The 17,318-nt window shown below is 48.0% G+C and overlaps 1 protein-coding gene across 1 annotated transcript in view; it reads right to left on the bottom strand.

Annotated features, from left to right (window-relative positions):
• The window catches only part of osp (myosin phosphatase Rho interacting protein outspread), a 183,299-nt gene that overhangs the window by 33,578 nt on the left and 132,403 nt on the right, over window positions 1-17,318 (bottom strand). The window contains exons 15-21 of the mRNA XM_084603580.1: window positions 14,036-14,251; window positions 13,542-13,619; window positions 13,330-13,455; window positions 12,832-12,979; window positions 12,467-12,590; window positions 8,940-9,072; window positions 7,640-7,747 (exon numbers count right to left, since the gene is read on the bottom strand). Of these exons, the coding sequence (XP_084459706.1) occupies window positions 7,640-7,747; window positions 8,940-9,072; window positions 12,467-12,590; window positions 12,832-12,979; window positions 13,330-13,455; window positions 13,542-13,619; window positions 14,036-14,251 (933 nt within the window). The remainder of the gene's footprint in view (window positions 1-7,639; window positions 7,748-8,939; window positions 9,073-12,466; window positions 12,591-12,831; window positions 12,980-13,329; window positions 13,456-13,541; window positions 13,620-14,035; window positions 14,252-17,318) is intronic.

Consider the following 17,318-nt stretch of genomic DNA (forward strand, 5'->3'; position numbering starts at 1 on the left):
AGTATAGGAACAAAGCGCTCGCTCGAAGCCCGTATCACATTTCGGTAATGACCTTTACCTTCGGTCCTTCCGGTAAAAATTTCTAAATATCCGCATTACGCCCGAGAAATACTTCGGGATAAACGGGAGCTAATACATAGCACCTAAGAGAGGTGAAGGCGCGCCGTGGAAAAATTTCATGTTAACGAGGGTTTACTGTATTCAAAACACTTTGGCGCCATCTAGTGAAAAACGCTTATAGCACACCATAGGCAATGCGAAAGGAGGCTAGTTTTTGCTGAGGGGCGCGGCAGAGAGGATGCAAAATATATAATAGAGCAACGCGAGCAGTTTTCAAAGCTTTTGCAGTGAAAATTACAGTGTTGGAGCTAAGACGAGGAATAACCAGCTCCGACAGCATTCGGGTTCTAACTGTCTTTTTATTGCACTGCTTGCGTTGAGGGGCCTAGTGCCAACCTTTTCTTTGTCCAGCGCCGTGCCGTGGGTTGCGATAACAGCGTGGCGCGAGGGGTGCTAAGGGCTCCCCCGCATAGAGCGGAAGCCACGGGATCAGTCCATGCAGCGGACGAGCTTGGTGGCAGAGTCAGCAGAGTCAAAGCGAGAGTGAGTTGAGGGGTCATATTTGGAGGAGTGGCAATATAGGAAGGTTTCAGCCTGTCAGCAGACACAACATCTTCACGACCGCTGATGTCTAAGGTGAATGTTTCCGTCGCATGCTGGAGCACACGGAACGGTCCGTTGTAAGCCTGTGTTATGGGAGGACGAACATTGTCATGGCGAACGAAAACATGGCTACAGGAGTCACATCCTGGCTCACAAACACGAATTGAGGGCGCCGATTAGCAAGGATGACCGGAATGATGTGTCGAAATGTGTTCCGGAGGTCCCAGAGGCAGGGTGAAGCATCATGGATGAACAAAAGGGACGACGAAGAGAAGAATTCCCCAGGAAGTCGCAGGGGAATGCCATAGACCAGCTCAGCAGATGAGCAGCCAAAGTCATATTTCAGTGCTGAGCGGATGCCCAAAAGGAGGGAAAGCTAGTCGAACCAGCGTTCCCTCGGTTGATAAGTGGTAAGGGAAGCCCCGAGTTGGCGATGAAGACGTTCCACCATGCCATTCGCCGAACTTCTGACGGACGCCCAGGATGTCAGCAAGGGCTGTGAACAGGGCAGACTGAAACTGGCAGCCGCGGTCGGTGGTGACGACAGACGGCAGCAGAAATGAGACATCCAGCCGACCATGAAGACCGTAGCAACTGTCTCTGCCGCAGTGTCAGGAATGGGTATAACCCCGAGCCAGCGGGTGAAACAATCCACACATGTGAGCAGGTACGAGGCCCATGTGATGACGGAAGAGGTCCAACAATGTCTATGTGGACGTGGGAGAACCCCGCATCAGGAGGCCGAAAAGGAGGGGCAGGCGTGATGGTATGCCGTTGAACTTTCACACGCTGACATTGAAGGCAGGTTCATGTCCAGCAACCAACATCGGCAATCATGCTAGGCCAAAGGAAGCGCGGTGTGACCGGCTTCTGTGTGGCACAAATACCAGGGTGGCTCATGTGGTGCAATTCGTCAAATATGGCACGACGGAAAGCCAAAGTTACGTAGGGGCGCGGAACACCAGTGGATGTCTCGCACGTAATCAACGTGGAGGAAAACAACAGCAAACATTCAGCGAAGGACAGGGACGTGGACAAGCAACGAAGGCGATGCAGCTGTGGGTCGTTGCGTTGTGCAACTGCTAACTCCTCCATGTCCTCTGATGAGTCGGATGTCATGGCACTGACACAGAAAAGTGCATCAGCAGCAGCATTTTCCGGTCCATGGAGATGAGATCCACTGTAAACTCTGAGATAAAGGACAGTTGGCGAATCTCGCATTCAGTGTAGGTGCTCTACCGTATTTACTCGCATAATGATCGCACTCGCGTAATGATCGCACCCCTGAATTTTGAGGTCAAAATTCCATTTTTTAAATTCCCCGCGTAATGATCGCACCCCGAACATGGAGCCGCCTGGTGGTTGATCTGCAGTCATCCCGCAGCGAATGCATTCCAACGAGTTCCCAACCTAGTCTAGTAACGTTGGAGTTCCCATGATTCCATGCTTTGCGGCGTTCGCCATTTTGCAATTCGGCAGCGTCGTAGCGTGCTTTGTGTTTTTGTGCGAGTTTACGCCATTTCACCATGGGGCGGTATGCCAGTTACACCGCCGCGTTCAAGCTCAAGGCTGTCGACTATGCACTGGAGCATGGCAACCGCGCTGCTGGTAGGCATTTCGGCGTGGACGAAATGAGGATACGCTATTGGAAGAAGCAGCGCGAGAAGCTGATGGCTACGAACAAGACACGGCGGGCTTTCCGTGGACCCAAAACGGGCAAGTTCCCTCATGTTGAGGAGGCGGTCCTAGAATATGTGAGGGACCTGCGCAAGGATGGTTGTGCAGTGTCATTAGAAATGATACAGACGCAGGCGCGCACAACTGCCAGGAAGCTGGGAATCACCGCAAAGGATTTCCGCGCTAGCTCCGGTTGGACGACTCGCTTTATGCGACGGAATGGACTTTCCCTGAGGCGGCGGACGTCGTTGTGCCAGCGGCTCCCAGCCGCGTATGAAAGCAAAGTGATAGACTTCCATCACTTCCATGGAACGGAAGATGACTTCCTGTGGGATTGTGAAGATGCTCCCAGCGATGACACTGCCGTTTCCGATGAGTCGTGCAGCAGTGAAAGCGAGGATGGCGAGGATTCAGACTTTGATTAGAGTACTGACGAAAAAAATAAATGGGCATTGTGCACTCCATGTGATGCTTAATGTGCGTGTTTATTGCGAAGGTAAGCCTTACTCAGCTTTTATTTTTGGTTGTAATCGAGATATATGTTCTAAGACGTCTGACCTGCAACTTGTTTGCGTTTTCGGTGCTCAAAACTTTTTTGTAGAAAATTTACCCCGCGTAATGATCGCACCCCGAAATTTGCGTCAGTATTTAAAAAAAAAAAAGTGCGATCATTATGCGAGTAAATACGGTAATTCTGTTGGAAGGCAAACGTCAAGGGCTTATGGTCTGTGACGATGCGAAAGTCCCGACCCTCCAGGAATTGGCGGAAGTGCTTGATGGCGAGGTACACCGCGAGGATTTCTCGACCGAAGGTGCTGTATTTAGCCTCTGGTGGCTTTAGCTTTTGTGAGAAAAAATCGAGAGACTGCCAGCTAGAGATGTGCTGCTCAAGTAGTACGCAGACTGCAATGCTAAATCCATCAGTGACAAGACACAGGCGAGCGTCAAGAACAGGATGTATTAGCAAAGTGGCGTCTACAAGCGCCTTCTTCGCAGCAGTGTTGTCAGTCCACTCAAATGGTGCAGCTGGATCTTTTCTGGGAGCCAAAAAGTCGGTTAGCGGCTTCAGGGAATTGGCACACTTGGGTAGAAAGTTGCGGTGAAAGTTCGGAAGGCCCAAGAATTCTCTGAGCTCCTTAAGTGATGTAGGGAGTGGAAAACTTTGAACGGCCTTTACTTTGCTGTTGAGAGGCCGGATACCCTGTGGAGTGACAAGATGGCCTAGAAACTCATTTGTAGCGACGCCGAAAAGGCACTTGTCTGGATTGATAACGAGGCTGTATTCATCAAGGAATTGGAAAAGGGCGCGCAGGGGAGCTGTGTGTTCATTCTCAGAGAAGCTTGCGACGAGGAGATCATCGATGTAGGCGAAAACGAAGTTGAGGCCTCGCGTCGCGTAACCTCGTTTATAGTTCGCTGAGAAGTCTGTGCAGCGTTACGCAATCCAAAAGACATCCTCACATACTCAAAGAGGCCGAATGGTGTGGTAATGGCCAGGTTCGGAATATCAGCGGGCTCCAAGGGGATTTGATGGTAAGCCTTCGCTATATCAATCTTAGAGAAGATTGTGCAGTCAGCCAAATTTGATGAGAAGTTCTGTATATGAGGAAGTGGATAGCGGTATGGTAAAGTGTGAAGAAGTGGATAGCGGTCTGGTAAAATGTGAGCATTGAGGGCGCGGTAATCTCCACGTGGCCTCCAGTCACCCGGATCTTTCTCTGGCACACCATGTGGAGTGGCGATGCCCAGTTGCTGGAGGAAAAACGCACAATGCAGAGTTCAAGCACGTGTTGAAACTCACGGCGAGCGACAGCGAAGTGTTCTCCAAGCAGGCGGCAAGAGTGAGTAAACACAAGTGGTCCAGAGGTCACGATGTAGTGAGTGATGAGTCTTTCACCGGTGACTCTCTGGAGTACGGCTTCATGATGTTGGGAAATCGGCAAGGATTTTCCCGTACGGCGAAGCAGGGACAAGAACTCTAAGACCTGTCACCGAAGAGGTGGAAAGTAAATAGTTGACAGAGTTTCGTGCTGAAATCGGTGAGGCGATGAGCCTGCATATCGACAGTGAGGTTAAGAAACTGAGGAAATCAGCGCAGAAAACAGCTTGCGAGACATCGGCGATGATGAAAATCCAGCGGAACGTCTGGAGCAATCCGAGGTTAAGTGTAAGAGACCATTCGCCGTACGTGCGGATAGGGGAGTTTTTTATTGCTTGGAGCGGGAAGGTCGGTTCATTGCGACGGCGATCTGCCCAAGCCGCTTGTATTACACTGACCTGTGCTCCCGTGTGAACGAGGAAGCAAGCGCCAGCAATCTTGTCCAAAACATAAAATAGGCGGCATGTCCATGCACCAGTACCACTTGCTGCCGTCAGTGGCCGGTCGCAGCATTTCCCGACGAAGAGCACGGGTGGGTACACTTGCAGGCAGAGCTGCCGAAAATACAGTGGGAACAGCACACAGCCGAGGAGGAGGAGGAGTCTTGCCATGCTTCAAATGGTTGGAGTTCCGGCGAAGGCAGCGGTGCCTGAGAGTGGCGGCAGAGCTGGAACCTCGGCGGAGAATAGCGTGGCAGAGGCACGAGGTCATCCAGTCGCTCTTCTATGCTCACAAGCTGGGAGGCTGTGGTAGTAGTGGAGGGCAGAGCAGTCATGGCGCTGACGCTGCCGTAGCTTGAATCATATACAACACGGTCCGCAGCCGTGAGGACGAGGACCATGTTCTGGGGAAGTCACTGGAGAAACAGCTCACGTAGTAAACTGTCCAGCCCCAAGGAGGTGTCTCGAAGCAGCTGTCGCATGCGACAGAGGAGCTGCCAAGGACGGCTATCACAGAGTTCTGTAGCGGTGAGAAGCTGCTGGAGTCGGTGGTGCTGGGACGCTGATTTGCGGTCAACGAGAGCCGCTTTCAACGTGTCAAAAGGTCGGGCCGTGCCCGGCGAGGCAATGATGTCCGCTAATTCCTCGGCAACGTCAGGAGGCAGGAAGGACACGAGATGGAGGAACTTAGTCTCCTGGCTGGTGATACGCCGCAAGTGGAAATGCGCCTCAATCTGGAGTAGTCAGGAATGAGGGCTGTTGAGCCAAAATGGTGACAGGCTGACTGATTGAAATTGCGGCCAACGAAGTGCCGTTATGCCGACCGTCCTGAGGCGGGTCGCTGGCTGGTGAAAGAGCAAGTGAAATCCATGTAGGAGGGCGGGGTTGCGTGGTCAATGCAGAGTCACCAGATATGTCGGAGCTAAGACGAGGAATAACCAGCTCCGACAGCGTTCCGGTTCGAACTGGTTTTTTTATTGCGCTGCTCGCACTGGAGGCACCTAGTGCCAACCTCTTCTTCTTTGTCCAGCACCGTGTCGTGGCTTGCGATAAGAGAGCGGCGTGAGGGGTGCTACAGCAGCATTTCGCCGCAAGAGGTGACGGTGACACAGTCGTTTTCATACGACTTTCAGTGCCAAATTAATATTATAACTGTTTGTTTCTTGGACATTATAGCGCTGTATCTATACCATATGAGGCAATATCTTTTCATTTCCACCATAATCCCATTACATATTTTGATCACTCTTCTGTCCCTTTAATGGATGAGACATGCAAGCAATTAAACTTCATCTCATTTCAAAAATTTTTATCTGAATAATGACAGGATGCCAGCAAAAGGTCAAACTCGAATTGCACACCCACAATGCATGCATGTATGATCAACAAGTGAGCCAGAAAGGCTCACTACCACCACAGAGCTCAGTCATCAACTGCTGCTCAATGGTGTATCCTGAAGAGTATTACCGTAAAATCCCACATATAATACGAACCTGTATATTATAGTACAGGTGAAATTTTGAGAACGCTTTAGGAATCGCCGGCTTCCTTTGCACTTTCATCCGAGAGTCCCTTGTTGGAGACATCCTCCTGCAGAAACGAATCTTCAGTGCTATCGAGTGGATTCGAGATCGCACATTTCTTGAACGTGCGACTGATCAGCTCCTCGGGGATACCGGTCCAAACGCCAGCAATCAATGTCCAAAGCTTTGCTGGAAAGGCTCGTTTCAGCCATCTGGTAGCAGTCACTTCGGGCTCTCCCAACCACTTCCTTTCCATATAGCAGTGCTTGATGCTGCCTTTAAAGGGCTTATGTCAAACAGTTGCAGTGGGGATGTCATTCCTCCTGGCATTATAACAAGCTCAGTGCCAGACTGCTGCAGCATTTGCTTCAAAGAGTGCACCAGGTGACAGAGAGAAGTGCCCAGCACTAGCAGCGATGTCAGCCCCCACAGTGCTCTGGGCTGCCGACACTACATAGACTCGATACAATCCAGCACCACTGCCTCATTCATCCAGCCTTTGTTTTGACACCAGACAATGACAATTTTGAAAACTTATCCTGTTTTGGCAAGGCCTTCCATTTGAAAACTGCAACAGGCAGAACCTTGCAACCATCTGCCATTCAGGACAGCATTACTGTGACCCACGTCTTCTTCGCATTTCGCTTTGTTCTCACAGAAGCTTGCCTGGAATCCATAGATTGTTAGTGTTAAGGGCACATCAAGATGCAGTAGTGTCCTAATAGACTATCAAAGCAATATCATGCGCCACTAAGAGGCCACAAGCGGCGCTTCATAGCTTTCCGGGAGCTTCTATGAGACTCACGGGTGTCAACGTAAAGAAAATGCAGCGTGGCGCATATGGAATGACACCCCTTGCCTTATAGTATATTTATAGAATGCCCTTCTCCCTAAGTTGTTCGCAGGTCGCGGCATACATGAAGGGATTCCTCTTGTTCCCTCTAGCCACAAATGCCGCCCTCATTTGCGCTAAACCACTGTCGTGCGGCACAACTGTCGACTGGTTTCGACAACTACAATCACTTTTCCTTTAAAAGCAGTCACATACTACTTTCTTCGTCCAGCCATCAAGCAAGATACAACTTGCGCAATCACACTGAGTAAGTAAGGCATGATCACTACAATGTCAGCATGGTTTGATGGTGCTGAAACATCTAACAGACAGCACCGCTACGCAGCGCCTCCTTTCACTAAAACTGATGACAGCACTAGAGAAACAAATGGAACTGCGAATTCAGGCTGAAAAGTGTTAGGACCTGTAATAATATGAGGATGAAATTTGGCACGGTGAAGTCTGCAAAAAACCTCATATATTATTACAAGGGTTTTTATGGCACTCTTCCTTAGGGAGGTTACATTTTCTTGTTGTTGCTGTTTTTTCAGCAAAGAAAGAGAGAGGAAGAGCTGCAACTTTTATTTTAGGCTCAAGTAGCATCTTTGTTCAAGCCAGCACATACCTCGAGGGCCTCGGGAGAGCTGTCTGTCAAGACTGCCTGCTCGCGCTGAAGAATTTGCATGCCCAGATGTGATGCCAACTGCTTGTTCCTGGCCAATAGGTCCAGCACCTGCGACACAACAATGGATCAAGTGTCAAGAAAATGATAAGCCACTGGATTTGTGCACATTTTATACTCAGCTACGGGCTTGTTACAAGCTGCATTTCAGTTTGAAATAAAAGCTCCCTTTGCTGAGTAGCAAGGTATAGAGCACTTTCTAACTACCAAGCACATGGGTTCTCAATCTTTCTAAGCATGGGAAACCACAACAGGGAGACGGATGTTAAGGAACCCTGCATGGCCGGACTTCGATCCCTCTCTGCTCAATGTGCAGGCAAGAATTAGCGAATGCCAATGCACAGCTCCCAGGGCAATGCCCAAATGCAACTGCAGAATAAACACTAAGTTTTTGCTTCCGTGCTTTTTGCTTTCATAGTACCAACGAAGAAATTCAATTATACATTATCACAAAGCATCAGCTGGCTGGTTGTTTGCCCCTGTGCTGTGGCCGTTTAGCTATAAAGCGAAACCTCAGTAATTCTAAGTCATTACGACCATGAAAAATAATTGAATTAACCAAGCACAAAAAATAAGTACAACCCAAACAGAAAATTTATTGCAAGAATGCCTTACCTACTACTGGCCAAAGTTTACAATCATCGCATACTGCTGAGCAAAAGTCGGTCCTCAAACTCGTAGTAGCCCTTGCTATGCCACCAACATCCCACCCCCCCCCCCCCCATCACTACAACGGCTTTGTATTTAGTTGTCCACAACATACAGTCGCAAACGCACAAAGCAATAAAGCAAAATTATAGCAAGAACAACAGTGAAAGCCAATGGAGATCAAAAGTGAAAAAAAAAAAAATTGTTTCATTCTGCCTTCTGCAATTGCATAATGCCCATCTGACTAGCGGTAAGCTGAACTGTCAGTGGTCCTAAAGTTTGGGATTCCAGCATGTGCACACCCTAGAAATCATCATTAGTTTTGCTCTCATGTTACCAATTGTTTATCGAGCAAGCAATAGTGAACAAGTGTGTACACAGTGTGTAACTCTATACTCCTTCAGCGTAACTGATGTGCGTACAAATTACCTATTATTATTTTTTTTTTTTTTTGAGCACATAGAGCCTTGCCAGGCACAGGCACCTGGTAGATACTATCTGCCGCTCATCGAACACTACAGAGCAAATACATCCGCTCTATGTACAGCAGGCTATGCCATGTGTAAGATGCGTGCAGAATCGAGAGAGAGCCCACCTGGTAGTTGGCCTCCTGCAGCTGCTGCCCAGCCCTCTGCAGCCGTTCCTCGAGTGAAGCCTTCTCGAGGCACTTGAGCGAATACTTCTCCGACAGGGACAGGATCTCCTGCTTGATGTGTTCCCGCTCTTCCCTGCACCACACACACCGCGAGATGAGGAGAGGCAGCACGTACTGAACGCACTCCAAGTCCTCGCAGGCCACACCAGGAAATATGATCACAATCTACAGAGGCTGACACTGCAACTGCTGCCAGCGGGATCTGATCTTGTGTTACTATTAACTGACAAAAGTTTCCCAGTCAGGATGTGTGGCAATTGTAAATTTCAAACTGTGGGGTTTACAGTCCTCAAGCAACATATGGACCACAAGGGACAGCGTTGTGGAGGGCTCCAGATTAATGGAGGCTGCCTCAGATACTTAACTCTTTCGGGACCGCGCCATAGGCCATCGTGTAAAAATGCACGATCAAATCGCGCGCGCTTTTGAAGCTCAAATATCCGTTCATTGGAACACGTGTCGCCATCTAGTGAGTAGTCTAGTATCTAAACTTTCGGTTTTGGTGTAGTTTGCCTTTTTCACGGCAGGCGGCGACGCGGGAGAGATTTTAATCTTTGGCGCGGCAGCGGCGCAGATTGAGAACCATGGCGTCAACCTCGCGTCAGGCCGCGAAAAAAAAAAAGCGTCAGTCGCGCGATTCAGCCGCTTCTACTGCGGATTTCTTTGAGGAATCAAGCAGCGAAGAGTCAGAAGACGACTTTTCAAGCTGTGATTTCAGCTCGGAGAGCGACTCTGGACAACCTGGACCGTCAACTAGTTGCCGAAGGTGAGCATAGTTTTGCTTTCCACTTGCTGTTGAGTAGGTATGCGTGATCGCTGCATGTTCTCACTATTTTATCTCTGTTTTGTAGGGTTTCCACAACTTACGGGAATGATCTCCTGCCGCCGGCGCAGAAACGTATAGAGTTTTCGCCCAGGAGAGAACCTGGTGTGTACTTGACTGAAGATGTGGGCATGGCACTGAGAAGCGCACAAAAGAAATTTCTGACTGCCTTGGACTTTTTTTTTCTTTTTTTCTCGGCCGAGGTCATTCAGACTATTTGTGACAATAGTAATAAATATGCCTGGACAAAGATTTTGGAGAAGCCGACGCATGCCCGTCCCGACGGCTCTTGGGAAGAAGTCGCTCCAAGTGAGATGCTCAAGTTTATTGGCCTCGTTACCTACATGGGGATCGTGAAAGTGCCGCGACTGAAGCTTTACTGGAACGTGGGAAACATGTACAGCGGTCTTCTTCCGCCACGGATTATGCCACGGCGCCGCTTTATCGCACTGCTTGCGATGCTGCATGTCGGAGACTTGGACAACGTCAGTCAGCTCTCAAAAGGAAAGCTTCGGTTCGTCTATTGGCTGATTCAACACGTAAACGAAGTGTCGGCGAAGCTTTTCCAGCCACATCGAGACCTCTCTGTGGATGAGCGCATGGTAAAATCAAAAGGACGCTCGGTAATACGGCAATATATAAAAGATAAAGTGACGAAGTGGGGCTACAAGCTGTGGGTCCTCGCTGACCCCGACACCGGGTATACTGTACAGTTTGCAGTTTACACAGGCAAACGTGAGCAGCCAGGGCCCCACGGGTTAGCTTTCGACGTAGTTTGTCAGCTATGTGCCAAATATTTGGATCAGGGCTACAAAATTTTTATGGATAATTTCTATACTTCTACACACCTGTTCGCTCACCTCCTCGACCGACGAACATTGGCTTGTGGGACAACAAGAAAAGATCGCCGAGGATTCCCTGCCGAGCTAAAAGACGCACGATGGGAAAAAAAAGCTTGTCGTGGCGACATTCGATGGATGCGTGACCAAAGCATTTTATACCTTCAGTGGAAAGACCGGCGTGTTGTCAATATGATGAGTACCATTCACACTGCCAACAAAAGCGTCACCGCAAAAAGGAGGGAGAGAAGCGGAAGTATGTGGACCCAGATATCTGTACCAAAACCAATGCTTATTCATGATTACAATGCCGGAATGCTAGGAGTGGACAAATCGGATCAGATGATCGGATATTATAATGTTCTGATGCGTAGCGTCCGCTGGTGGAAAACCCTGTTCTTCCACTGCATTGACATCGCATGTGTCAACAGTTTTATTTTGTTCCAAGCATACCGCAAACTTCATCCAGAAATCCCTGAGCTGAGAAGAAACGCCTCATTTGACCATTTAGCTTTTAGGGAAGAGCTGGTGCAGCAGCTTCTCCATCTTGAAGGTGCCAAGACAGCTTGCGCTCCTCCACCGCCTTCTGCAGAACACCCGCTCCATGAGCCGCAAAAAGTGGAGAAGAGAAAAAATTGCAAACTATGCTATGAACAGACCAAAACCGAGGTCAAAACTACTGTTTTCTGCAGTAAATGCAGCGTACATCTGTGCTTCAATGCGGCCCGCAACTGTTTTCTTGAGTGGCACAGGGACCGTGCTCAGAATTGAGCGGTGAGAAGTGGTGCAAGAAAGCACACACAAAAAAAATGTTGTACATAAGCCTCCCACTTTTTTTTGTCTTGAAGTTAGAAAAGAGGCATTGTATCACATTTTGTATATTCTGAAATATTTTTATTACTCTTTTTTATTTCCGTATTCAAGAATTTCCTTCTTTTTTATGTTTTTTTAAGAAGAAAAGTTATATTTTAAGATTTTTTTGTGATATCATGTATATTTTTAAGGCATCTCAATTTTTTTCTCGTGAAAGTGCGTTCATTTAGCTGCATAACAATATATGTTACAACAAGCTAGCAGAAAATGTCATTGAATAAAAAAATATTTTCCAAGTTGTATCACAATTGCCTTCTTTTCGGGCGGTCCCGAAAGAGTTAATGTGTTCCAATATTGCAGGGCACACCAAGGAGTTTTCGTTTTTTTATCAAAATGTGGTTGCCATGGCTGGAATTGAGCTCTAGTCATCAGACTCGATACCACAGCGTCACTGGACTGCTGCAGTGGGTTGTGTCCAAGTGCTTTCTATTGACAAGAGAAGTGGCACACAGGCACACTGCCAGCACACAGTTGTCAGAGTGATTGGGTTGGTATAGCAAAGCACAGCAAGCATGGCCGGCCTGTGGTAGAAGAATGACTAATGGTATGAGGAAAAAGCTTATCAAACTGGCTCTACAGGATGACTGGCTGCAAACCCTTTTCAGCAAACTCTCAGAGGCAGGGCAGCTAATTTCGCACAGTCTTATTTTCTTTTTTTTTTAAAGGTTTGTAGGAGATCTCTACGCGTAACTCAACTAAACTGAACTGCTCTATCGGAGATATTTTCGCAGAAATGTGGGAACGAAAACATCTCTACTCAACGTGCCAGTTGGTCCTTCTTTAGTCTGTCCTCAAAATTTTGATAAACACTCTGAGGCAGGAAAGGGACCTCTCTGGGCTCCTATGTCCCGACCTCTGCATAAGGGTGAAGGGGAGCAAAGACTGTTGAGAGGAGAGTGCATATACTATACGTGTGTGTACGCTATACGCACTGGTGCTCCCTGCGCAGGCATTCGGTGTCCAAGCCATGGCGCATCTGCTGCGCATAGTCCTCCTTGAAGTTAGAGATCTCCCGGTGCAGCTCCTCTTGATGAGCTCTCTGCATTGCGTTGAGAGCTGCAGGCACAAGCAGGGGAGGAAAACCGTGAGATTTTCAGTAGACACATACATGACAGAAATAACCTAGGTACCCCATGGAAGCTACAGCTCAACTTGCATCATCACCTCATTTATGTTAGACATCAGCATTTACAACACTCACTCATGCGTACACTAGATGCACTTCTTTGGAGCACGTGAAAGGTGTGAAGCCCATACACAACCTCCCCAATCTCGCACAGCAAGGCAGCTGACTCACCGGCCAGAGTCGCCTTGGTCTCCTCGGCGAGCGCGCGGTCCCGCTCAGCCCGTAGCCGGTCTATCTCCGCCTGATGTCGCTCCTGCAGCTGAGCCACCAGCCGACCGTGCGAAGCCTCCAGAGCTGCCAGGCCTTTCTCACAAAGGCGCTGAGCATAGCAGGCACACAACAGGGCTGCCATGAACCCGTACTAGGCTTTCGACAGAGATTTCCATTAGAGTACCATTGTAGATAATGATGACAACAATAATTCAATGCACAGCTAGAAGAAGACTGCAGTGCAAAATTGCCAGAAAAGCATGGGCACTGACAGTCAAAAGCATGTGTTTAGCATATTGCAGAACAGAAAAACACCTCGGCTTTCTTCTCCCAAGGACATTGCAAACGGTACTGCCACAATTTCCTCGATTCTTTAGCTCACAAGAGGCAAGACGTAGGTTTTTATAGACAAGCCGCACTGGATGTCAAGACTGCAGTGCACTGAGCCGCGTTGCATACCTTGAGCTGTTCCATCTCTGGGCGGCACCGCATCCGCACTGCCTCGGCATCGACAGCCTCCAGTCCCTGGGAGAGCTTCTGCTGGTACAATTCCCGCAGGCTGCCAATGCGCTCCTCCTGCTCCTCCTGGGGCCAGAGGTGTGCATGATGGACACATTAAAAACAATGCAGAACAAACTGGTAAAGAAAAACTGAAATGGTGCACTCCTCACCTGAAGACGCTGCAACTGGCTTTTTGCTGCCTGCAACTCTGCCTCTAGCTGCTGAACTTCCCTATGGTGGTTGGCCTCCTACAAAAAGGGTGCATGTACGCGATTAAGTAGAAACATGCCGCTGGGAACGTGAAAAACACAGGCAAATGTGTAGTCAGGTAAATACAGGTACGGTTTGCTGCTCACAGCAAAGAGAGTTTTGTTTTTGTTTCGGTTTTGTGAATTGACTATGTAGTTACATGTGTGCTTGTCTATCGGCTGTCTTGTGTCAAGTCAACCAAGCATACAAATATGTGCATTCGTCCAATAAACACCAGTCAGCCTTCGGTCATGGTAACGATCAACTGAGTATTGGCTCCCTTCGTTACAGCCGCCCCAGCCGATACAAAGGTAACCTTTTTGTTTTTTCACAGAGTCAGCAAACAAGATGAGGGGTCCACACAGAGCTTTTCTCGACACTGCCTTTCACGCAGAACCGCGTCATGCACACCCACCTGGCAGCGCACCCTTCCCTGCAGTTCCTCCCGGGCTGCAGCCTCGCGTTCGGCCAGCTCACAGGCATGCTCCTGAGCGAGACGTTTCAGCTGCTCCTGCTGCGTGGGGCAGCGCTCGCACAGGGTGCCCTCGCGGGCCGCACGCTCCAGCTCAGCCGTGCGCTGTGCTAATGCCTTCGCTTGCTCCCGCAGGCCTCGGCAGGTGGCACAACCAGACTGCAATGCCAACACCAAATTTCGCACTGTGCCTCCTAGGAAATCCACTGAATCCACACTTTCTCAACAGTGCACAATCAGGATTACAGTTCCCATACCTACATTGCAAAAGTCTCTTGGTCTGTACTGCTCCTAGGTACCAAAAAGAAATGTTATTCGGATGGGCCATGGCCACAGAAAGAATGCCGTGGGGACGAAACAGCGCCTCACGACTACGGAAAGGGCGTAACACATGTCACATATCTCGACAGACACCTCAACCCCACCTTGAGATAAGGGGGAGCAGTGAAAGAAAGAAAAATGCACAATAGTGGAGAACTTCGCACTGATTTCAGTTTCGATATGTGCAGCCAAAAGAATTTCGGCATAGGCATAGTGGCCCACAAAGATCGTTCCGTATCTCAAGTGCACAATGCAAGACGATTAACAGAACTGTCAAAAGAAAGTTGTCTTCAGGGCAACCTATAAGCCCCATTTCCACATGCCATGCATAATTCTACGTGCCTGCCCATCAACAAGAACAGTGCTCTCATTATTAATACATATCGAATTGTATGTGGGGAACTGTGCCGACATTAGCTCAGCTAAAATATTGGCCCAGAGACGTTGCACTGAGTTGGCTGACGCTTGTAACATAACTTCTTGTAACATAATGCTTGCGACATAACTGCCACATAACTTGAAGAGAGTTGGCGCTCGGGTGCAAAGAAAGGTGGTCTTTTCCGCACCAGACAAGTTGGAAAAGTTGTGCAAAATAATAATCTTCCCAGGAAGGAACGTCAGTGGGTGTAAAAAGAAATACAAAGCCCCTGCGGTTGCATGCGAAAGAGCAGTTGTGTATAGGATTTCGTTGACATGTGGAAGGGCATACTTTGGTCAAACGAGGTGCTGGTTAATTAAATGATAGGATTCGTGACCACGAGAATAATTTAGAACAGAAAAGGGACAGGAATCTTGTTTACCATTAACAGGACTGCAAGTGTGAACAGTGTTTCCAAAAGATGGAAGTAATAAGCCGAAACCGAGACCAAGCAGCAAGAGAAATTATTGAGCCAGTAAACATCACAGACGGTAAAGAAACATGTGTAAGCAGCACTTCCCTAATACTTCATGCGAAGGAATGGGCTTTTTTGGATGGGAGAAGGTGACATTTTATGTCTCCCGATGGATCTGGTTGTTCACTTTCTATCACTCTCTGTGTATATTAACATGCTTCATGAATATAACCTCAGTTGTCAGTTCAGCGCAATGTGTTTGTCTTCCCATCTGTCTGTGTTTCTAGCGCTGTTTTAACATAATGTCCAACCAACTCGACCCCACTTTGAAAATGCCTTTTGCCCCATGGTGCACTCCATCTTACCTCAGGTGCATTATTACCTCACATGGAAGTGAAAGCAGCTCTCAGAGAATGCAAGATGGTTAAAGCCAATCAGAGTTGTTAGTTCCTAAGCCCACTAAGGAGTGCTAAGATTTCCGATAGACAGTGTCACAGAATCCTATGCTTTTCATCACACAGATACAGAGTTCATTTTGAAACACCACGGTTTGCACAACATAATAACCAGCATGATATGTTATCAACCACTGGCATACCTGGCACAATGCTTATCATGTTTCAGCTCTGTAAAAATCTTGAATTAGCTTGAGCAGCAAGATGAAACTGTCAGTCAACATAACGGGTGTTTAAGCGAACACATTAAAGATACCCTGAACATGGAGTTTAAAAGAGAAAAAAAAAACATTTTCAGGAAATGAACTCTCAGCATCAGCAAATATAATTTACTATAATGACATATATATAATTACAGAGTTAGCTAACTAACTTTAAGCTCGATGTTTAGTGCAAACAGCGAGTTCAAAGCCATGGACAAGGATTCAATATTGGTTTATAACATGAATAAAGAATGAATTTGTAATGCCTGGCAATACAAGAAAATCAAGCACTCTTTTGTCCACAAAACCTAAACTGAGCGCATGAGATGTGCAGGAAGCTTGGTGGATTTAGCACATCCGCTGTTGACATGTTGCACAGATTACAGAACCAATTTCGACCTGCCTGTCCTACTGTGCCATGGGATGCGCTTTTTTCCACTCCGTCGCTGATAGAAAAATTATGACTATGAAGTCGACAATGGCTTTTCTTTTCCCTACACAAAGCAGCGAAGGAAAACAGTGACCATCACGTGGCTCGATAGCACACGCAGCTTGAACTGGACACAGTAGTTATGTCATCAGTGGACATGCCATTTCCACTGAGCTTTAGGCATGTCTAATGCACTCTGTAATGGTTTTTTGCAGAGAAAAATGCTGGATATCATTGCACTGCAGGGTCCTAATAAAAAAAACATTAAAAAATGTTTTCGTCTTTTCAAAAAATTTTATGACATCATACAGTCAATGGCCTCGAACTTGCCCTTTTCACCGACCATCCAAATGGGTTAATTAAAAACATAATTACCGAGTTCTGGTTAATTGTTATGATTAGTCGCCATGACCTGCGCGGCGCCAGTGGGTAGGGGTTAGCGGCGGCTGGCTGCTCTTCTCTTGCGGTGAACCTCCGAAACTTGCAACTAAATACTCGTTAATTTGACCCCCGTTAAATTTAAATATGGATAAGTATTTCTGTCTGGTGGGCGGACGAGGTTAAGAAGTTCGTAGGGGTGAAGTGGATGCAGCTAGCACAGAACCGGGTTAATTGCAGAAATATGGGAGAGGCCTTCGCCCTGCAGTGGGTACAGTCAGGCTGATGATGATGATGAAGTATTTCTGTCAGCGCAGCCCCAGGCAACAGCCATGAAAGGCTATGACATCAGACAGGCGATATGGGTCTCCAAATAAAAAAACGAAATCATTACGCAGAATTTCTTTTTTTTGCGGCAGTTGTCCACCCTTCCACCCATCAGTCATCAACGAAAGCAAGCGGTTGGCCTCGATCATGATGCCGGCTTTTAGCATCGTTCACTTCAAAAGGCCTTTTATGACTGTGTGGCAGTAGACGGCACCCGCAACAAACATGGCACATTAAAGCGAACATAATGAAAACGAGGCTTCAAAGCCGGACGAGCGC

Source organism: Amblyomma maculatum, chromosome 5 (genome assembly GCF_055883805.1).
Source record: "Amblyomma maculatum isolate TAMU_Amacu chromosome 5, ASM5588380v1, whole genome shotgun sequence".
NCBI lineage: Eukaryota > Metazoa > Arthropoda > Arachnida > Ixodida > Ixodidae > Amblyomma > Amblyomma maculatum.